The 23,259-nt window shown below is 40.1% G+C and overlaps 1 protein-coding gene across 2 annotated transcripts in view; it reads right to left on the bottom strand.

The window, feature by feature from the left end:
- CFAP206 (cilia and flagella associated protein 206) overlaps positions 1–22,813 on the bottom strand; it is a 30,641-nt gene extending 7,828 nt beyond the window's left edge. The window contains exons 1-12 of one of the 2 annotated variants that reach the window (XM_075202748.1): positions 22,746–22,813; positions 22,398–22,506; positions 19,147–19,230; positions 10,224–10,314; positions 8,817–9,005; positions 7,221–7,379; positions 6,540–6,748; positions 5,860–5,979; positions 4,322–4,520; positions 2,929–3,069; positions 2,042–2,235; positions 804–947 (exon numbers count right to left, since the gene is read on the bottom strand). In XM_075202748.1, coding sequence (XP_075058849.1) covers positions 804–947; positions 2,042–2,235; positions 2,929–3,069; positions 4,322–4,520; positions 5,860–5,979; positions 6,540–6,748; positions 7,221–7,379; positions 8,817–9,005; positions 10,224–10,314; positions 19,147–19,230; positions 22,398–22,505 — 1,638 coding nt within the window. In that variant the 5' untranslated portion in view covers position 22,506; positions 22,746–22,813. Of the gene's footprint in view, positions 1–803; positions 948–2,041; positions 2,236–2,928; positions 3,070–4,321; positions 4,521–5,859; positions 5,980–6,539; positions 6,749–7,220; positions 7,380–8,816; positions 9,006–10,223; positions 10,315–19,146; positions 19,231–22,397; positions 22,718–22,745 lie in introns of those variants that run through there. The other variant, XM_075202749.1, reaches the window with a different exon arrangement.
- Positions 22,814–23,259: the final 446 nt, after the last annotated feature.

The following is a 23,259-nucleotide window of genomic DNA, read 5'->3' as shown; positions in this document are numbered from 1 at the left end:
CTTAAAAAAACCAACATTTGGGCCTTTTGAAGACACTAAATAAATTAGGTGCAAGTTGCATGCACATTAATTTTTCCACATGTGATGTACTGGAGAGCAATTCAATTACAAGACCCATGGCACTGATAGCGACTGAAAATATGGTTTGATTTAGTTAATTTTTGCTTGCTCGCATCATCTAGGGCACATTACACATGGAAAAAGGGCAACTCACAGCTCATTGAATCACCCCAATTTGGGGGTAAATATATCAAGCTGAGAGTTTTCCAGCGGGTTTGAAAAGTGGAGATGTTGCCTGTAGCAACCAATCAGATTCTAGCTGTCATTTTGTAAAATGTTGTAAATAAATGATAGCTAGAATCTGATTGGTTTATCAAACTCGCCGAAAAACTCTCAGCTTGATACATTTACCCCTTGGTGTTTGATCTCATGAACACCAGTCTACTATACGCAGTAGATTTAGCCATTTTTGTTGACTGAACTAACATTAATGAGAAAAGAGCCTTCTGAATTTCCTAGGACCGGTGCCTAGGGAATTCATATGTCATGAAGTGCCTCAGTGACATTCCGGGCACAATGGCTGCCTCAATTTAGTGCACGATGTCTACTGCCTCTCATATATATATATATATATATATATATATATATATATATATATATATATATATATATACACTGTTCCAAACAACTTCACGTTGGAATTTCTTTTCTGAAGTTAACTTTTTTTTATTCTATTATTCTAGGTACTTTTCAGAATAAATTTGGGGACACAAAATAATTGTTTTAACAATGCTCATACAAACCAGTTTAATTGCTTTCCTCCGCAGTTCCCATTCATTCCACTCATATGACTTGACAATGTTGGTTTCCAGAATGTGTGTATCTGTTTGTGTGCCGCTATTGCATTTGGTGATTGGTTTCATCAACAACATTTCAGGAGCTTGAGTCTGGTGGGAAAGTAACATATGCAAAAAGTCAATGTCCACTTTGAGTATGAAAACAGACGCTTAACTCAAAATCTTTAGCATAGATATTAGGCAAACCGAGGTACATAGCAACACTTTTTTTTTACCTTTTAAACACATGGGGACTAATGGGAGTAATTTACTCAAAAAAGGAGCATGGATAAATAGTGTATTTCTGCCCATATGGAGAGCCATACACATCTTGAGATGCTTACACCTCCACACTAGCAGCATAAGTGCCCGGTTAACGATAAGTTGGCAGCAGTGAGTATTTGTACCTGCTCTAGGCAGGTACAAGAGATACACCTTGTAACAGGTATATAGCGTGTGTCTGCAGGACTGCATCAGCTGCATTTACTGGGCTCAGCGTATGCAAGACTGCCCTGTCCCGGCTCTCTAGTCGCAGGTGGGCTTAATTGCTAACTGCCAGAAACATGCAAGTCTGCATAGGCGTGCACTTACTTTCTCGGCATGCGCAGGTCGGTTTTACATAAGATATGCTGCATAAACTGACGTACGTCCCACACTTTATAAGCCCCATAGTGCACAAGACACTTTGTAATAAGGAAATAAAATAACAATCTTGAAGCTAGAAACAAGTTCTCTTTAAATGGCTACCCTCTGTTAGCTGGAGCTATAAAAGAGAAAGTGCATGAGCAGGGAAACCTTTGGGGCATATTCAATTCTCGGCGGAAATGCAGAAAATCTCGCGGTCTGCGCACGATTACCGTAATCGTGCGCGGAAAAACAGTTAATACGGTAATTTACTTGCTGGATTTCAGCTCGCAGCTCCCTGAGCCGCGAGCTGAAATCCAGCTACATATTACCGTATTAACTGTACTAGTTTTTCCGCGGCGCGGAAAAACAACAATTGAATATGCCCCATTGTGTCCTGTTTTGTGTCTTTAATAGAACTAGTTAAAAGCGCTACAAGTTATTTGTAGCAATTCTGATTGACTACCCCCATAACAGGGGTTAAAGTAAGGTAGTGATTAGTCATTACAAGGTACAATACACTTCTCTGCTATTTTGTATAGAAGGCAGCAGCGATATCACATGAAAAGTAGTTCCCATACCTGGGAGTAAGGTGTGATGGATGCAAACTGCTGGTACAATTCCAATAACTGTATCAGTTCTGCGCACTGTTTAGCTTTTTCTCCAATTAAAGTTATGTAGTGATCAGGATCCTGAGCAAACATGTAGGCAGCTTCCTTGGAGCTGAAAACATAATATCTTTCCCTGTGCTTTAGAATACCAATACTTGGGTTTCCTAATAAAAATAAAATATTTTAAAATGAAACAACTGAACATTTGTAGACTACCTGTAAACTTATTATATACGTTTTTTTTATCACATTTTATAAGTCTGCATTATAGTACATTGGGCCATACAAGCCTGCATCTATTTCCTTATTAAAAGCATGGTAAATATGAAACAGCTGCCTGAAAGTCTGTTTCATTGTAAAATGTTATTAAAAGAAAAACAACTTCACATTAGCACAGAAGATACTTAGAACAATGGTCACCCCTCCCATGTCAAATAGCAGAGCAATACAAAAGAATAAAGCTACTGAGTTTTGTTAGACAAAGTTTCAGAACCAAAAAAAAAACTTTACTAAAATTGCTATTTTTTTCTCATTGTATAATTCACCAACGTTCTAACAACTGGAGCAATTCTTCTCTTGCATTTGTGACACCATTCTTGAGAACTAAATGCATATTGCAAGATGTAGTGGGAGTATTGCTATAATTGCTTCATTTTTTTCTGCGATTCATGCGGGGTTGTAAAAATTGTTTTGGAAATTAGTTTAAATGCTCAATCACTTTGATCTTGAAAGTCTATTTTTGTAATGCATCAGCAAGATATAGTATGTCCTCAAAATTTGTATTCATAGATTGGCCAGCCCAAACAATCCTCAGTGAATGTGCAACTTTCTAAGCATCATATTAGGTCATACACTACCTGGTAACAGGAGCCCATCTTTTGTAGCAATAGTAAAGCCACAAAATCCATGGTACTGAATTGGAAGACGTTCATAATTAGCTGTGGTTTCTTGGAAGAACCACTCCTGAGTGAGAAAATCTGAGGGATTTACCTGAATCCCTAGAGAAAGAAATAAAATAATATCAGACTAGTGCCTGAAGTCACTTATGGAAGCAAAACTACATTGAATTACAAATTAAAAATTATATCATAGATGACTTTCAAGCCTCTGTCCATTACTGGTTGTAGAACCAGGTTACCTAGAGTGGGGTTCCTTCTCTCACTGGGCCCTTGTGCTTGCACAGAGTTTTGTATGCAGTGGCACATACATAGTTCAGTCATTTGCAGAATATTTGATTTAGGTGAATGGGGGTGGGATGGATGCAAATATAATGAATGAGATTAAATGAGGATGGAAAATGTGTTTTTGTTTTAATAAGGTTTTATGATCATAAAAATAGACCCATCATAATGGGTAAAGAAACCATGGTAGTAATAAAATAGACAGGGAGGAATGTTCTTTCTGTCAGTACAGCAGGTGTAATGAATGTACAGGTGTACTGCTGCACCCCAAACATCTCTAATAGGATTTGTGATTCCTGCAGATGAATAAAGGAAGTATTTGAGTATTAGTCAATTAGATTTGATTCTTGTGGATCACTGTATGGACACACTGGGTTATTAAGAGGAGAATATTGTGGTCTGTCTGAGAAGCACCACCACATGCGATGAACGTGCCAAGGGGGGTCAACACACCATCGGGCTGCGGTTTATCTTTCCCTTATTTCCTCCCTATTGGTTGCTGAATGGGCTATTTAGGCAACCCATATTGTAGCACACACCAAGGATGCTTATGCCTTTAAAAATCTAAAACTATCTGCCTTCAGCTTAAGACCAGATATCTAGAGACTCAAACAATACTAGACAATTTTGTCCAGAATCTTCTCCGCAATTATGAATTTTATAGCCTAAAATTAAAATCTAAGATTATTTAATAGCATGATAATGGCAATATGGAGAACCTAAACATAGATGTACACGTCTATAGTTTATGGATAGTGTCACTAGGATGCATAGTATTGAGATTACACACATCATGTTCTATAAGGCAGGCATACTTGAAGAACATCTAATACAATAAATCTGAACTATAAAATATACAAATGGGGTCAGTATGGCTTTATGTTTTCAGTGGTTGAGTCAAACAGGTTTAAATAAAGTGTCCTCTACCAGACTCCAACATTTATCTTTGCCTGGAATGCAATTTCAATTTTCGATTATTGTCTTTACTGTGTTTAATTAATTTTATCATTATTTATACTGACTTGCCCCAGAATGTGAACAATGTCCTCCAACCTTCTGCTATTCTCACCTGTGCTTTCTTTAATCCTCTCCTCATCAGTTTTCACTGTTAAATCACTGAGAAGTGGCTGGATGACGTGCGCAGGAAAGAGCTCTTGATGGAGTCCTAGAAATGGTTGCAGGTTTGCAGTCATATTGCTAAGGACACTTAACAATACAATCTCATCCTGGAAGCTGTTCCACAGCTTAGACAGAGAAATAAAGAGTGGCTGAAAGAGACACATACAGCCTCTATTAGCTGAGAGTTTTGTAACCAATAGTCCCATTCTCTTTACTACTATGCTTCACTGACATAACACCAAGTGTGCTAGCTCTTCACTACCAGCATGGTATTTGCCATGTACATAAATAAACTCATTACTGAAAAGTACTAGGTGCAGCATATATATTACATGTCAATTGAATGGGAGCACAGAGGGGTTGATGCTGAGTAAATTCTTAAAACCCTCAGCTAAAAATAGTGTAATATGTGGTGCTAGCATCTCAAGATGTATCCAGCTCTGCAACAGTCACATTTGCACCAGGTTTACATCAGGTGTACTCACACTCAGATACACTTACACCCAACCAGGGGGTAAATGTATCATAGTGCGGGTTGGACAAGTCGCCGGAAATCAGCGAGATGACAGCTTAAATTTAAAGCGGTGCTGCCTTGTAAAGGGAAACCTTTACAAGGCAGCACCGCTTTAAATTTAAGCTGTCATCTCGCTGATTTCCGGCGACTTGTCCAACCCGCACTATGATACATTTACCCCCAGGTCTTAAGCACAAAAAAGGTTTGTTAACATCTGTTTTGAGAGTGAAAACCACATTCACTATTAGGTTTAATTGCAATAAAGCAGATATAATATTCCTTTTAGCATATACATATAAGTAGCAAAAAAATTAACTTCAAAACACACCGTCAACATCATAATTTGTATGCACGATAAATGAAGAAAGGACCTTTCAGCTTTAGAGGTGTATTCACAATCAGCCATTCAGAAGCCAGGACTGGCATCCGTCATCCTCATCAGTGAGTATTTGCACCAGCCCTCGGGCAAAAGTGAAACAGCTACTGGCAGACATAAATACATCTCCACGTGGGTCTTCTCAGTTTGCAATAACGCAAACATGCCCTTATTGTACTTGCACTCCCCTTCCCTCCCCCATCACACCTCTCCAAGGAAGTGCAAGTAACAAATCTGCATAAAGAAGTAGCCTACGCTTTTTTTGGTGGGCATGGGCAGTACAAATTTACGTATTTTACGCTAAGCAAACGGACGAATTCCCAACTCAGCATGAGTACAGGAGGTCTAGCTGTACATTACAATCTGTTCACTTGCATGATCCCTGAATGGCCAGATGTACAATTTGTCTACTCACATGCATGAGCAAACTGATTACAGATCCAGGCTATCAGACTGTATGGACTGCACTATGTGTGGTCATCTTAAAAGGAAGCTATTTTTTACTCTTAGTTATGTTTTGGAATAAAACAATTTGAACAGGAAAACAGTGAAATATAAATAAAGGACATAGGATCCACAGTCAACTATTATTACTTACATAGACCTGTGCAGTGGGAATTGCGGTCTTTGACTGAACAGTGGCTCTTAATTGTTCCATTTGTGATCCATACTGTTTATCCATCAATTCCATTTGTTGTGCACACGCATTGACATCCGACTAGAAAACAAATGATTAGAGGTTTCATGTGATCACACAAGGCAGCGCCATGATAATACACTTCCACTAATGACAGTTATATTGTCTGTTAAACTCTTGTTCCAATGTATTCTAGTTCATATGGTGGCTTTTCACACAAAAAAATACAAACAGACTTCTTCAACATAGTGGTCCTCAACCTCTGGTTTATGGACACATTTCCCATATGCTTTTTTATTTCATGACACATACAATAGTGTAATAAAAAAAAAGCAACGCACAGAATCAAATATACTTAAATTAAAAAACCCACACCTTGACGGAATCTTTTATATTTTCATTGACTGAAAATATTATTCACTTTGACCACCATATAGGCTAAGTCTATTGCGTAACTATAACTTCTTTCATGGCATTTATCCTTAGTAGCTATGTCTTGTGGCACATTCTGCCTGTTATGGTGACTTACAAACGTGTCCTTACACACTAGTTGGGAATTACTGCACAAAATGATTCTATTCTATTCACCTGTACACATGTAACACATACACAAGTTCATGGTTATTACGCACAACACTTACCAGAATAATATTTAAAAAGGCCTCATGTTGCCGCGCATTGAAAAGCGATTCTTTCAGCTGGGTTAAGTTCAATAGATTACTTTTTGCTGATTTTCCGTCCATCTCTTCAATGACAGCTGTGTACTTGTATATCATCTCCAGACATGACTGAAGCTCTGCATCAATATTCTTTGTGGTGGCTGGTATTGCCTCTTTTAGGATACTTGGTACTGCAGAGATAACAAGATAACAAAACTTTGATTCTACCCTGGTGAGACCCATTTTGTTATATGAAGAAGGAAAGGTGGTTGCACATTGGTTTGACACAAGTTTTAAATACAAACATATATACATAGCTACAACAGGATCTAAAGCCAGGGCAACATGATAGTTATGAGTAAGTATATGTTATGTAGAGCTGTTGGTCATTCATATATAGGGCATGGGCACAAACGTATATATGAATCAGCCATCAAGACCCCTTTGTGTTTAGCTGCATGGAAAGATGTGAATAACTATATGATTTAGCAAGTATAAGTATGATACTTGATATATGGGTCATTTCTAAAATATATGGTCTGAGCCTACACTCTATATTGCATGCCAACATTATAATTGATCTTTTGATCTAATAATGCATAGGAGAAAATAGGACAGCTATCACAGGCCATTTAGAAGTCATAACACATCCTTCGTACGTACAATCATCAATGCCCTCTCCACCTTTCCCACAATCCTTATTGAACAATCTGATGCCAGTGACAATCATGGTGAGTTCCTTCAGCTGTCGTTCTTTGTCTTTCTTTACAAGAGAGAGAAAGGTGCCAAGCTCCGTGTGTGGGAAGACACTCTGAAGAGCAGCTGGAAAACATAAAGTTACATGTTAAACAAAATCTCTTATGATCAAACCCCAAATCTGACTACGTCCTCTAACAGTGAGATTTTTGCAATCAGTGTTCCCTTCTCACTGATTGTATAAATCCTAGATGTCAACTCTTCTTATGTGGGACGGGAATTAATATGCTAGTTTCCCTGTGTACAGAATCGAGAGGACATTTTACCTTAAATGTATAGTACACCTTCATACATCCCTGCTAGTTAGCCGCATATCTTATGTACTGCAAAGTTACCAAAAAGGTGCAGACATGAGAAGAAAGATTAAGGAGAGTCCTCCTAATGAGAGCTTACAATCAGGAAGTATGTAAATAGTGAATGTGGCTCCTGAATTTACAGGGGAAGTGACTTTCCTCACCCAGCATTCAGCTATGTGGGATCAGTGGCTTTAATTTAATAATAGTGGAAGTCCACAGTGTTGGGAGGGAAAGGTATCCCCAGTGTAGGGGTGCAAGCAGTGATATGCTCAACTAGCAGATTTTTTAGAAATGCCTACAAACCCCTTATGCTCCCATTGACTAAGAGATGTCTATATTATTGACTGTTGTTATTGCATACACTGAAGACTGCAAGGCTCCCAGCTGCCATCACTTTAGGTACCATTTATTGGAGTGACATACTTGCATTTGATAACACACAATTGAATATAGTTTGCTATCACATAGAGCATGTAACAGTGAAAGATGATGGTCAGGCTGAACAGTGAGTTTGAATGTTACTATTAGATTGTAAGCTGTGAGTAGGGCCTTCCATCCATGTGTCTCAAACTGTATGTTCTTGTATTGTATCCAGATATGTCTGTTTTATAACCCCACTGTATAATGCTGAGGAATAACGATTTATAAATGAAAGATAACGATAATAAAATCTGACACAGGGGAGGCTTGGAGTCTACAATGTATCTCTGCATAGCTATGCACTGTGTCTATGCTTTTAACAGGGGATTCAAAATAAGTTAATTAAGTCACATCAAAGCTTCATTGAAATATAGTGTACTATGTACTTAATGAGCTTTCACATAGAACTCTATTCTAGTTTACCGACCATGAATACTCCCAGGCAACGTGGACAGGAATCTAAGAAAGCATGATGGTGAATGCTGGTCAGACAGTCAGTGTGTACAGGTCAATAAACATTTATTTTCTGGACTATGATTGTCAAAGCATATGTAATAGACTTTAATAACTCAACTTAAATACTTAAAATACCAGTGTCATGTAAGTTGCCTAAGCTACATATTTCTAATAATATTAAGTCAAAGAAATAGTTATGTTGGTGAAAACACCTTTTAATTCTATCAAGGTATGGGAACTACCTGTTCTACTTGCTAATTTTGTCTTTGTCATAATGGATAAACTATGATCTTTTTATGGTACTTTATATGTCAACTTTTATTTTGCTCACCTGTGGCTTCTCTGACCACCTTGATATCAGTAGGAGACCCGAGGCCAGATCTCAGTAGCACGTAGCTGACAATCTTACGATATAGGCTCTCTAACTCCTCAGCTGTGCGAGCCCGACTGTCAGTGATCTCCCTGCTCACAGGTGCAAGTCTTGATTCTAGAACACGATGGTGTTCATCCAGGAACTCACCTGTAAATGCATTTTAAAAAGTGTCCATTCACAACTGGTTTCTTCTTTTTCTCCTGGTAAACTTTGGTAATTAAATATCATCTGCATGAAGACAGCCTTCTCCCAGGCTAAATATGAATGAGTATTAATGACAGTGTTACATTGTGTGGATTGGTAGGAGTATGCTCAATGTACTCCTGAGAAATATTTTATTTATCATCAAACCATAGGAAGTTTGCCAACCTAATGTCGGGGTGTGACTAGCACTTTACTGAAAGAATTCTGTTACATGTCTGCAGACCCCAAAATTGCATACAGCAGTCCATTATTTATTGTTCACTTATATTTGAATACATCTTTGCCTTACAGAAATATTTTCCATTTGGGGGGGGGGAAAGAGAGAGGGAAGAGAGAAAAGAGAGAGAGAGATTGGCATGTTATTCTCCTGCAATGTAATGGTATATAATACAGACCCATCCCCTGTATAAAATACAGCTTTATACATAGCAGGTAATACAGCCCATATGCCCAGCATATAATAAAGAGCAAATACGTTTAATAGAGCCCTTAATACCAAATATATTTTATTTTAAATTCTGTAATTGTAAAAGAATATCCCTTCTTTACTCCTATTTTGCAAAAATCAGTTCACTGTTACCTAACCCCCCCCCCCTCATAGTCAATGCATTTGTATAAATGACCCAGTGGACAACTCTACCCAGTAATCAGCCCCCTTGCCCTGCTTTAATTCGGCACCTGCGGTCTGCATCAATAAATCACCCTAATTGCCCAGCCAGGGAAGGGAAGGAGATGTCAGCCTGTAAACAAAAAGCATATTCAAACAATCAGAGCAGTTCAAATGGCTCAGGAGCGAGCTATAGCATTGGCGTAAGGTAGAGATTTTCTTAGCTTTAGTTTCTTGGACAGGAAGTTCTGCATTTGGAACGCAAGTTTGTAGTCTGTAGTTACAGAGCCAGGTAGTGGGCGGCTGCTGCGCCCCCTTGGGCTTGCGCCCTGGGCGACGGCACCGCCCGCACCTGCCTAGTTACTGCTCTGACTAAAGGATCACATGAGTTTGGTGTCACAGGATCTTCAAACTACACCAGCAGCTTATTTAAATTATGTCTAAGATGTTGTGGCAGGAAGTACAAGACTTTTGCATGGCTTTCACTTAGGCTGTACCATTAATTCTAGCTTTTGATAGCTGAATGGCAGGCCCGATTCAAGTATTCGCATTACCTCGATTTGTATAATTCAGGTCAAAGTACACTTGCATCTTTATTGTTTCCAGAGAAGGGCTTCTTGTATCAAGTAGTCTGTCCACACAAAGCTTTAAACAAACAAGCAAAAATGATTTTCACCATCTTTAAAAAGCACACCAAATGTATTGTGATATGATAAGTATATATATATAATAAAAACATTTATAGCTAGCTTTTCAAATTTATATTTTTCTAATTCTTAGATTGTATTTCTCTCTGAAATCCTGAAGATTAATATGTTTCTCCTAGCCATAGATGATTCATGGGCAGGACAAGTAGAGCTAGATTATGCATTACACCAACAGAAAAAATGTTAGCTGTACATACTCTTTGCAATAAAGAGTGCCAGTTGCTGGTAATTACACAGGTTCTCACAGCAAAATTCCACATACCACAGTAGTACGTGAAGATCACAACACACATTGGACTATGTGAAAAAATTAAAAAATGTAATAAAAATGCAATGCCCAGTGTGTAAAGGATTTTCATTTTCTACAGCTTCACACACGTTTTAAGCTAGAGTTTGGCATTGTGTACAATTTTATGACATCCTCAGTTGAATTACTGAAGTTCAATATGTTATACTATCATCATCATCTATTTATTTATATAGCACCACTAATTCTGCAGCGCTGTACAGAGAACTCACTCACATAACACTGAATGACACTTATCTGTTAGTGCCTGGGGTGAGAAACAAAAATGATCCCCTTCCCGCCAGTCCTCAATGTTAACTAAATGAACTTAAAATATTCATAAACTGCGCCCTTCGCCCTGGGTGGTCTCCCCTATTGCACAGCCCTAGTTACGATCCTGGGTCTGGCAATACCCTGATTCAATTGATCCACTGATGCCTATAGCGGCCCAGCAATGTAGTCCTGTTCCAAACAAGCAATGGTGCTGTTGATACCCTTTTTAAGGGAAACTTCCCATTTATGTTGACAGGAAGGGGCATCAAAATCATCCTAGTTAGCTGTAAAATGAACCGACCCAATAAGAGAAAGGATCTCAGCGCTATAGCTTCACAGGTATCAGGGGACAAGTTAAGGAGAGTAACGGGACTCAGGCAAGTAGCTGTTATGCTCAGGGGAGTTCCACCAGTCAGTATTAGTACCGGCTTAGCAGGGAGCGGAGTCTAACAGCCTCTCAGGCCTGTTTTGCAGGGTATCCATCCATGTGGATAGGCCTCGAAAGGAACTGTAGGAGCTGAGCGTGATTTTTCTCCTGATCATCAAACCGTCCTACTATTTGACCTAAGAGTTCTCGTGGCAGGGGATTGCCCGCTTCATCCATCTATAAATGGGGTCAGAGCAAACTGTTATGCTCAGGGGAGTTCCTGCAGTCAATATTAGTATCGGCTTAGCAGGGTGCGGAGTCTAACAGCCTCTCAGGTCTTCACCAAGAACTTCCGCAAGGCAGGATGCGCTTGGCTGCTGAGAAACTGCAGGTCGCTGCCCCCGATAAGCCTACAGACGGGGGAGACAGATAGACAAGCGGCAAGATAATACTGAATTGTTACCTGTAGCCAAAGTCAGACGTACATCGGAGATGCCAAAGGAGTAGTGAGATCCAAGCCGGCTCTGGTACACAATAGCCGATGACTGCCGTGCCAAGGGGAGATCCAATAGAGTAGTAAGGTCCAAGCCGGGTCTAGTACACGACAGCCGTGCCAAGGGGAGGTCCAATAGAACAATGAGGTCCAGCCAGGTCTGATACACAATAACAGTTCTCTGGAGGTGCAAGGAGCAAGCACAGGAGCAGACACAGGAAGCCAGGAGTCAGGTGAGTAACCTGTTGCTCTGACACAGGGCTTGTGTCAGAGTGCAATTTATATACAGGAGACAGGAGGAGTTTTGAATTCCCCGCCAGGAATCACATAATTGGCACTGCTGCAAAGTGACAGGCGGGCAGCCATAGGGAGGAAGGTGGAGCGGGTAAGTATTACAGAACCCCCACTTTGTAGGAGTGGACACCCTAAATGGCTTGTTGGGAAATCTCGTGTGAAAACGTTTTTATAAGAAGAGGTGCATGAATATCCCGAGTCGGGATCCAAGAACTATCTTCAGGGCCGTAGCCTTTCCAATAAATCAGGAACTGCAGGGTTCTTTTGGAGATGAGAGAATTAATAATCTTCTTGACTTCGAATTCTAGATTTTGTACAGAGATTGAAGAAGGTTTTTTACTAGAAAATGTACATTTATTAATGACCACAGGCTTAAGTAAGGAGACATGGAATACATTAGGAATCCTCAAGGTAGGTGGAAGTTCCAGTCTAAATGCTACAGATTTGATAACCTCCAAGATCTTGAATAGACTGTTGAATCTAGGGGAGAATTTCCTAGAAGGCACTCGTAGTTGGAGATTTCGTGTGGACAACCATACCATATCTCCCGTTTTAAGTAAAGGTGCAGGCCGTCTCCTCCTGTCAAAGACTTTTTTACTGGAAAGAGAAGCTTTGGTTAGATTTTGTTTGACAAGAGAACAGCGGGAGGAACAGTCTTGAAGTAGAGAATCTACAGATGGCAGAAGAATGGAGAATGGAGGGAGTTTCGAATGGAAGCCGTGGAGGGTGAAGGAGGGTGAAACAGGAAGTTGATTTGTGAGATAAATTGTGAGCGAATTTGGCCCAGGGTAACAAGTCAACCCAATTATCGTGAGATGGTGAAACATAACATCTTAGGAATTTCTCCAATTCTTAGTCTGCCCTTTCGGTTAGACCATTGGTCTGAGGGTGGTAAGCGGAGGAGACATTTAGCTTGATTCCACAGAGATGACAAAAAGTTCTTCAGTATTTAGCCACAAACTGAGTACCACGGTCTGAAACAATTTCATCTGGACATCCATGCAACCGGAAGATCTCTTTAATGAAGAGTTGAGCTAGAGAAGATGCTGATGGAAGAGCTTTTAGGGGTACAAAGTGGGCTGCTCAGGAGAGACGGTCTGTGACCACCCAGACCACAGAATATCCTTTGGATAGAGGAAGATGGGTAATAAAATCCATAAATAAGTGGTTCCAAGGACAATCAGGCACAGGAAGGGGGTGTAGGAACCCGTACAGACCTTGTCACAGATAGTGCAGGAGGAGACATATTGCCGTATATCCGAAGGTAAGGTTGGCCACCAATAGTTGCGGAGAATGAGTTCTTGTTTTTGTTTTATGCCAGTGTGACCAGCGAAGCGAGAGGCATGAGCCCATTTAAGAAGGCTGTCTCAAAGATGAAGAGGCACAAAGGTTTTCCCCCTGGGAATAGCTTGGCTGGTGGGCGTAGTTGCCAGAATACAGTTGGGATCAAGAATGTGTTTCAAATTGTTTAGTTCTTCTTGATCAGTGGAGTCAAAGGAACGAGAGAGGGCATCTGCTTTGATGTTTGTAGCTCCCAGTCTAAAGGTGATTTGAATATCGAAGCATTAGAAAAACAGAGACCATCTTGCTTGTCGTGGGTTTAAACAAGTAGCTGATTGGAGGTAAAGCAGATTTTTGTGGTCGGTGAAGATAATTATAGTGAAAGAAGCCCCTTCAGTAGATGTCTCCACTCCTTTAGGCTAGTTTAATAGCAAGTAGCTCACGGTCACCTATTCCATAATTCTTCTCTGCAGGGGACAGCTTTCGGGAGTAGAATCCGTAGGGAAACCGTCTTCCTGTAGAAGATCTTTGCGATAGGACACCCCGACACCAACTGAAGAGGCATCAACTACCAAAATAAAAGGCAGAGAAGTATCTGGTTGTTGTAGGACAGAAGCAGATGAAAAAGTCTTTTTAAGCTGTGAGAAGGCCTCTACTGCTTCGCGTGGCCAACTTTGGAGTTAGCGAAGTGTTTGGTCAAAGCGGTGATAGGAGCTACTAGAGAAAAGAAGCCTTGAATGAACCGTCCACAATAATTGGTGAATCCTAAAAATCTTTGTGTTGCCTTTAGACCGAGAGGTTGGGTCCAGTCCAAGATAACTGAGTTTTTCTGGGTCCATTTGTAGTCTTGAGCCAGAAACAATATAACTCATGATTGGTAGCTGTTTGGATTAAAAAATACATTTCTTTAACTTGCAGAATAATTGATTTTGCCGAAGTCACATCAGGACAGTAGAAACATGTTCACAGTGGTTTCTTAAGTCAGCAAAAAAGATAAGGATGTCATCTAAATAGATTACTACGGAGTGATAAAGTAGATCTTGGAAGATCTTGTTCATGAAGTGTTGGACTACCACTGGGGCATTACATAGCCCGAAGGGCATTACATTGTATTCAAAGTGACCATCATGCGTATTAAAGGCCGTATTCCATTCGTCCACTTTCTTGATTCAAATTAAATTATAGGCACCTCGAATGTCTAGTTTCGTGAAAATGGTAGCTCCTTTAATTCTGTTAAAGAGTTCGGAGATGAGAGGTAAGGGGTACCTCTTTTTTACCGTGGTAGCATTCAAACCCCTATAATCGATGCAGGGACAGAGATCCCCATCTTTTTTCTTAACAAAAGAGAACCCGGTACCTGCAGAAAAAGTCAATTTTCAATTAATCCTCTCTTCAGATTGTCGTCAATATAGGTTGACATAGCCTGTGATTCAGGCAAGTAAAGAGGATATATATGACCCCGTGGAAGACACTTCTCAGAAAACAATTCTATGGCACAATCCCAAGAACGGTGAGGAGGTAACTTGGAAGCTTCTTGTTCACAAAACACATTCGCAAAGATGGCGTATTGGGCCGGAATATCCTGAGTGAGAGAATTAGAACATAAGAAGTTGCTAACCGGGAGGACCTTCTGAAGGCAACGGGAGTGGCAGGTGGAACCAGGATAGTACTTGAGCTTGTTTCCAGTCCAGGACAGGAGAGTGAGATTTAAGCCAGGGGAGACCTAACACCAATGGATTGACGGCCTTGGGGATCACCAGGAAGGAGATGGATTCGGTATGAAGAGCTCCAATTTGCATGGTCAGGAGCGCTGTGCGACTCTTAATAGAACCCCCACAATCTTGCTGCTGTCAATGGCAGTGATAGCAATGGGTTGGGGAAAAGGGACCGTAGACACGGAGAGTTTAGAAACGGTATCCGCAGGAATGAAATTCCCAGCAGCTCTGGAATCAATAAGTGCCGAGAGGGGAACTTGGCGATCAGAGAGGCAGAGGGTAACTTCAATAGAAAAATTAGTATCATGCGGAGAAATTTCAGATATACTTAACCTGGCTTCTCCAGAACCGGTTAGGCTTTCTCGTTTCCCAGGCACTTGGGACAAAGATTGAAAACATGTCCGGGTTCACCACAATAAAGACATAAGTTATCTTTAAAACGTCTCTCCTGTTCTTCTGGAGTAAGCCGAGTACGACCCAACTGCATAGGTTCCTCAATAGGTGTCATGGGAACTTGAAACCTGGGTGCCAATCGAGGAATGGTATGCCGGGAGACCTTTCCCTCTCTGAAGCGAATATCAATTTGGTTGCAGAGGGTGATGAGCGCATCCTAGTTTGCAGGAAGTTCCCTCCCTGCTAGTTCATCTTTTATCTGATCAGTTAACCCCTGCCAGAAGGTAGCCGTTAGTGCCTCCTCATTTCACCGTAGTTCTGAAGGTACGGAATTGGATGGCATATTGACCCAGGATTAAAGTTCCTTGGAGTAGACGAAGAAGCCCAGAAGCTGCACTAAAAACTCTACTGGGCTTGTCAAATATTTTCTTGAACATTTCCAGGAATTAGCTATAGTTCTGGAGGAGGGGTTCATTGCTCACAGTGGGGAGGCCCATGCCAGAGCTTGCCCAGACAAAAGGGAAATAATAAAAGCTACCTTTGTCTTCTCAGTGGAAAAGTTGGCCGCGTGCAACTCCAACTGAATCGCACACTGGTTAAAGAAACCCAGACAAGACTTAGGGTCACCATCAAACTTGGGTGGATTAGATATGCAGAGTTGCAAAGAGGTAGAGGGAATGACAGGAGCACCAGCCACCAGGGGAGAGTTAGGTGGAGGGTTAACTTGGGCTACCAGAGTGTTTTGCAGGGTATCCATCCATGTGGATAGGCCTCGAAAGGAACTGTAGGAGCTGAGCGTGATTTTTCTCCTGATCATCAAACCGTCCTACTATTTGACCTAAGAGTTCTCGTGGCAGGGGATTGCCCGCTTCATCCATCTATAAATGGGGTCAGAGCAAACTGTTATGCTCAGGGGAGTTCCTGCAGTCAATATTAGTATCGGCTTAGCAGGGTGCGGAGTCTAACAGCCTCTCAGGTCATCACCAAGAACTCCCGCCAGGCAGGATGGGCTTGACTGCTGAGGAACTGCAGGTCGCAGCCCCCGATAGGCCTACAGACGTGGGAGACAGATAGACAAGCGGCAAGATAATACTGAATTGGTACCTGTAGCCGAAGTCAGACGTACATCAGAGATCCCAAAGGAGTAGTGAGGTACAGCCGGGTCTGGTACACAATAGCAGATGACAGTCGTGCCAAGGGGAAATCCAATAGAATTGTGAGGTCTAAGCTGGGTCTGTTACACAATAGCCGATGACTGACGTGCCAAGGGGAGATCCAATAGAGTAGTGAGGTCCAAGCCGCGTCTGGTACACAATAACAGTTCTCAGGAGGTGCAAGGAGCAAGCACAGGAGCAGACACATGAGTCAGGTGAGTAACCTGTTGCTCTGACACAGGTCTTGTGACAGAGCGAGATTTATATACGGGAGACAGGAGGAGTTTTGAATTCCCTGCCGAAAATCACATGATCGGCACTGCCGCAACCCGGAAGTGACAAGCGGGCGGCCGTACGTAGGCTCGTGGAGCGGGTAAGTATTACAGTAGCATTCAGTAGCATAGTATAACAGTGAACAATACACAGAATTTATTTTCAGTTTTGGGTGGTGTTTTCCTTTATAGGATCACTAATGCTAAAAAAACCGCAGCTTTATAAATAAGTACCTTCGCACAACTTGAGATGTTTGGTATTGTTTTCACACTTGCTATGTAGCTGACTGCAACCTGCTGTCATCTATTACTAGTCTCTATTATCATTCATTTCAAATTTAAAGAAACCACACTATTTGTCCTTTAATAATCTTAAAGACATTGAGTCAGCTGTGCATGGGAAAAAAGTCCCTGTCATGAAAACTTAAGATCTGATAAGCTCCAGCAAAATTTTCATAAATATTTAAGAACGTCACTAGGAGCTCTTCTATATAAGGCAACTTGTAGATCACATTTAGCTTGTTATTAGTAAATGAGATTAAGTAAATTGCTGATGCTGATTTAATAAACATTGTGGGGTATATTTACTAAACTGCTGTTCCCATCGGTTTTGTCTTTAATAAAATTGCCATTTTTTTAAAAAATTACAAGAAAGTGCCGAGAGATGGTGGTTCGTCGTAACTATAGTTTAGTAATATACCCCATGTGTGTTAAAATAGAATGTGTTTTCTAATCCAAAACTCATCCTCAATTATTTCACTGCTCATACCAAAAATACATGTTAAGGAATATCTTTCTCACTCTTTCCTGAATGTTCCATAAGTGTTGCAGGTACCTGCTGCTGATTACAAGTAAGTTACATTTTTCTTTAATATCTGCAGGGTCTATTCAAAACAGGCTTGTGATAAATCATACTCTTACACTACACTTTAGAACTTTCTACAAAGAAACAGCAGACCACATAGATAATTGATGGCAGATACATGCTATTTGACTTATGATTCTCTAAACCTAACTCATCATATGCTGCTAAATGGTTATGTCAAATCCATATAAACAAGAATTTTATAACATTCATATATAAAGATTCCTACAATGTGACAGAATGTAACGTGAGTGAAATTCACATTTTGGGCTCTGACTCTAGGTAGTGTCTTCCAATAGGCCTGCAGACAGGAAGTCAAATGTGCATAAAAAATGCTTCCCCCAGCAAGTTGCTGAACTCATATATTATAGGACAGCAGTAACGCAAAAGTATGACAGGTAGGAAAACTACTCATTAGCCCCCAAAATCTCTGGAGGTATTTTACACGTACATGTAAGTGGCTTTAATGACTTCACCAGTCATGTTTTACGGTGTATTAGATTTCCCAATCCCAGGCATCTTTTTTTTTTGATACTGCGCAACTGAATTCTATTGTTTGGTTTGAGACAAGATTGGTGTTTCTCTTAGTAGCATATGTAACTAATACTGTTCTATACAACAGGCATCATTTAGGGTAAAATTAGTAAACGTAAGTACAAACATATATTTGTTTAAAAACCTGCCCACAATAACACGCATTTAGTGCAGCCAAGTGTGTTAAGCCCATATGTATATATGATATGAGTCATATGAGATCCTATAGGTCTACTGCAATCACTAATTAGATAGAAATATATTTGTAGCATACAAGAAGTTACTGTTAGATCCTTAGGTCTCATCTGCATATCCACTGCCTTCTCTCCAGTTACATCCCATGACTTCACATTTAGTGCCTCTGCATTAACTACCCACAGCATATAGGGCTAGATTTACTAAACTTGGAGATGTTGACTATAGCAACCAATCAGATTCTAGCTGTCATTTGTTTAGTACATTCTACAAAATGACAGCTTGAATCTGATTGGTTGTTATAGGCAATATCTGCACTTTTTCAAACCCACAGTTTAGTAAATATACCCCTTAGTTTTGTACACAGATGGAATCTGTAAATTTCAGTGTGCAGTCTTTTCTTAAATGTTTGAGATGCAAGTTTCCTACAGTGGATATTTTCTATACAACCATTTAGCAGCAAGGGATAATTAAAGTTCATTTTAAGACCAACTTTGTTTGATACATTATTCCTTTAAGTGGTTACATTACAAATATGTTTCTACATAACTAAAAATTACAACTGTTCTATTTGCACTGTTAACTTCTATACTAAAATAAGAACATCACTATGTTGATGAAGAAAAACAAATATATTGTACTTGTTACCTTGATTAACTTCTGTACATCATTTTTTGTTAGAGTTCGGTCCACATTAAATCCATTTCTTGGGTCCAAAACTATAGCCTTTACCTGATAGTTAGAAGAAAATATGTATAATAAAACAACATAAAATCTAGAATTATTATTATTTTTTTTTTTAAGCAATCCCCCTTAACTGTTAATTACACCACAATTCCTCAGTCTCCCAAGCACACTGCCTTGGTGTCACACTTGACTCCGCCCTCTGCTTTATTCTTCTTATCCAGACTCTCTCCCAGTCGTGTCGATTGCACCTTAAAAACATTGCCAGAATATGCCCTTTTCTTACTCAACCTGCTACCACATCTCTTATCCATTCTCTCATCTCCTATCCTGACTACTGTAACCTTCTGCTATCTGGCATTCCTGACACCAATATAGTCACACTTCAATCCATCCTAAATGCTGCTGCAAGACTGATTTTCCTCTGTCACCGCTTCACAACTGCTGCACAACTTTGCAAATCCCTACACTGGCTGCCTTTGTCCTCCAAAATCAAATTAAAATGACTCACCCTTAGGCTGGGTACACCCCTACAGTGTTTTTAACTGTTTACCGGGCTAATCAGATGATAAACGACTGATTGGCCCGACATCACAGTACAGTGTACCCTGGAAGGATTAATGATTATCGTTCCAAAGGACAGGAAATCGTTGATTGAGATTTTCAAACGGAACTAAAAATATCGTTCAACGATGGAACAATGTCGCTCCAATTCTGCAGTGCGTATGTTAATAAAACACATTCCCCAAGATCACTTTATCTTATGTTAGTGCTATGCTTACACCTCAGAACATACTCAGGGGATTGCACTGCAGACACTGGGCCGACCCCCATGACACCCAAGGCTACAACGGCAAACAATGAGGGATTCTCTGTATTGTTCTATGTCCTGCTGCTGACACGTGACACATACAAGCAGGGCAGGGGTAGGCAGAAGATACAGCCTAGCAGCGGACTGAACAAGCTTCACAGATAATGAAAGCATGCAGCTATACCTTAACTTTACTGAATACCACTGAAGACTGCTGCTACCCCACACACGCACTGGCAGAGGAGGTTGCAGGAGTGATCTCACTGGAGGGGCATGGCTATTGCCATTAACCACTGATTATCCCCTCACCCTCCATTATCAACTCCTCCAACACCCACCACAAATAATCAACCCCTCATCATCATTTATTTATATAGCGCCACTGATTCTGCAGCACTGTACAGAGAACTCATTGGGGCTTACAGTCTAAATTCCCTAACACACACACACACACACACACACAGGCAGGCACGCACGCACACACCCAATTAACCTACTAGTATGTTTTTGGAGTGTGGGAGGAAACCGGAGCACCCGGAGGAAACCCGAGCACCCGGAGGAAACCCACGTAAACACGTGGAGAACATACAAACTCAACACAGATAAGGCCATGGTCGGGAATTGAACTCATGACCCCAGCGCTGTGAGGCAGAAGTGCTAACCACTTAGCCACCATGCTACCCAACCTCAATCATTTTCCCTACACCAGGGTTTCCCAAACCCAGTCCTCAGGGCCCCCCAACAGTGCAGGTTTTCCATATCTCCTTGCTGGTGCACAGGTGTATTCATTACTGACTGACACATTGTAACAGATCCACAGGTGGTCCTAATTATGTCACATGTGATCCAGAAAACCTGCACTGTTGGGGAGCCCCGAGGACCGGGTTTGGGAAACCCTGCCCTACACCATTCATCCATCCATAATTCATCATTAACCCCTCAATCTCCATGATTAACTCTGTTTCATCTTCATTTCCAATTAAGCAAACAGTGTTTTAACCATACAGTGTAATTGCAATACAAATATAAATCCCTTCTAATCGATTCTGAAGGCTAGACTTTTTATTTTTATTAGTGAGTGTGTAGCACATTTTATTAGTTGTGCAAATACACATCCGTCAGATGCCTACTCTGGTGGCCGCCACATTCCACTTTCTCATATTTTTCTATTTAAAAGATTTATGCAACATTTTGCTGTCTTGCAGTCCATGAAATGAATGCTCATTTTGCTGTAAGAACATCATCAAAGTACTGCTTACTATCATGTTTGGACAAACCTCTTTTTTAAGTAAAGTGACATCAGAGCTGTTTTTATATCATAATTTCAAAGTTTTTTTATACTGTTTAATATGTCCTATATATGACTGCTCCTAGATGCCGCAAAAGGCATCCCACTAAAAGTAATGCCTGGTGCCTGATTACCCAACAAATGTGCATTCGAATTACAAAGCTTTGCATGAACTAACTAAACTGAGGAATTCTACCTAAATGTGCAGCCATGAAATTCATTCTTGCCCTGCAAATTGAAATGTAATGTTTGCATCTGTACGTACCCTACTACAGATACCCCATATTAGAATAGAACACCCCAATATAACACAAACAAGTACAAAGTACTCATTCTCTATGTGAAGCATATATTTATATAAAGTGGCTTTTGTTTTAACATTCTAATCTACGATAACAATGCAGCCCTGATCCAATATAGTGTAGTTTTCAGTATAGCTCAATCTAACCCAATACTGGCTCAATTCCTAACAGCAAAACATATGTCATGAAGTAGCCAGATTTGCAGTCAATGTACACTAGGGGCTAGATGTACTAAGCTGCGGGTTTGAAAAAGTGGGGATGTTGCCTATAGCAACCAATCAGATTCTAGCTATCCTTTTGTAGAATGTACTAAATAAATGAAAGCTAGAATCTGATTGGTTGCTATAGGCAACATCCCCATTTTTTTCAAACCCGCAGCTTAGTAAATCTAGCCCTAGGACTCAATTACAAACAGCACTCATTGTGCATTGCAAAATGCCTTGGTTTTATGCCAGCTAAATATAATATAATGTCAGTGTCTAGCTTAATATATATCCTAAAGTAAATATTGCCTCCTAAAAGAACAATTTATCAAATAAATAAACATTTTTTCATGTAGGAAGATAATTTGCTAGAGAGACAAAGTGGGGTTCAGGATTCAGAAACTGCATGAGCTGTAACACTAACAGGTTTGCTTAACTTTTGGCAGAGATAAATCGATAATATAAAAATGCAAACCGAATTTCACAGTATTTATTCTAAATATTATTATTTTTTTCTTAGTATATGTTGCTTCTTGAAAAAAAAACCAACAAAAACCTGTAGACATATTATAAGTACTTTAATTCACTGGACATAACCAGGGATTACTTACCACAAATGCTACCATTGTTTCAGATACAGTGTGTCCCTTCGCAGCACATTCTTGAGCAATCTCCCGGATAATGTTCTTTATTACACTTTCAGCCTGTGTGTGTGACATACTAGCAGAAAAAAATCCCAACACATTAATTACAATAGGTAAATCAGGTTAAAGCAAGACCAATTCTTTATGAGACGTCCCTTCAAAAATAAATGAGAATTTGCTAATGGCTAGGTTACATGAACTGTTGCTTTACTGGCAATACATAAAGCATTGTACCCTAAACCGTTGTCGGCATAAAAGACGTTTATTACCAATTCTATTGTATTTGAGATATCATATTAATGGTCTTATACTTACTCTGCAGTACCAGGGTCAGCAGATCAGCTCTGGTATCTTGTCGGCTCAGGTTGTTTGCAAATCCGTCGTCATGGAGATATAACATAAAGTTGCATATCTCTACGTATTGTGCGTAAACCTGAAGTCTTGCTTATCTCCCAAGTAGGCTAAATTGATAGAGCATCTACATAGCGTGTGCGGTGTTGTACGAATGACACAGCTTTGCAGTTAAGTAAATAGGTTGTTTCTATTCACCTCATTAAACGTGATAAACGGTTGTGATCTATTGACTTAAATTGCTTCTAGAATTTATTTTACTACTTACTGGAACATGAGAACATTCCTGAAACTTTAAACAGACATTTAACCAAAAGACAAGTTGTTTTACATACTAAATCTAGTTTACTAATAACATTCGTACATTTGTGTTTCATTATTCTCTGCTATGGAGAGGCTGACTGCAGTATCCTACATTGGGATAACCTAATATATGTATATAAATGGTGACAAAAGCACACTTACATACAACTTACAT

This window comes from Mixophyes fleayi, chromosome 3 (assembly GCF_038048845.1).
Source record: "Mixophyes fleayi isolate aMixFle1 chromosome 3, aMixFle1.hap1, whole genome shotgun sequence".
NCBI lineage: Eukaryota > Metazoa > Chordata > Amphibia > Anura > Limnodynastidae > Mixophyes > Mixophyes fleayi.
The sequence above is the reverse complement of the archived record's forward strand: the minus strand, read 5'-3'. Positions and strand labels throughout refer to the sequence as shown.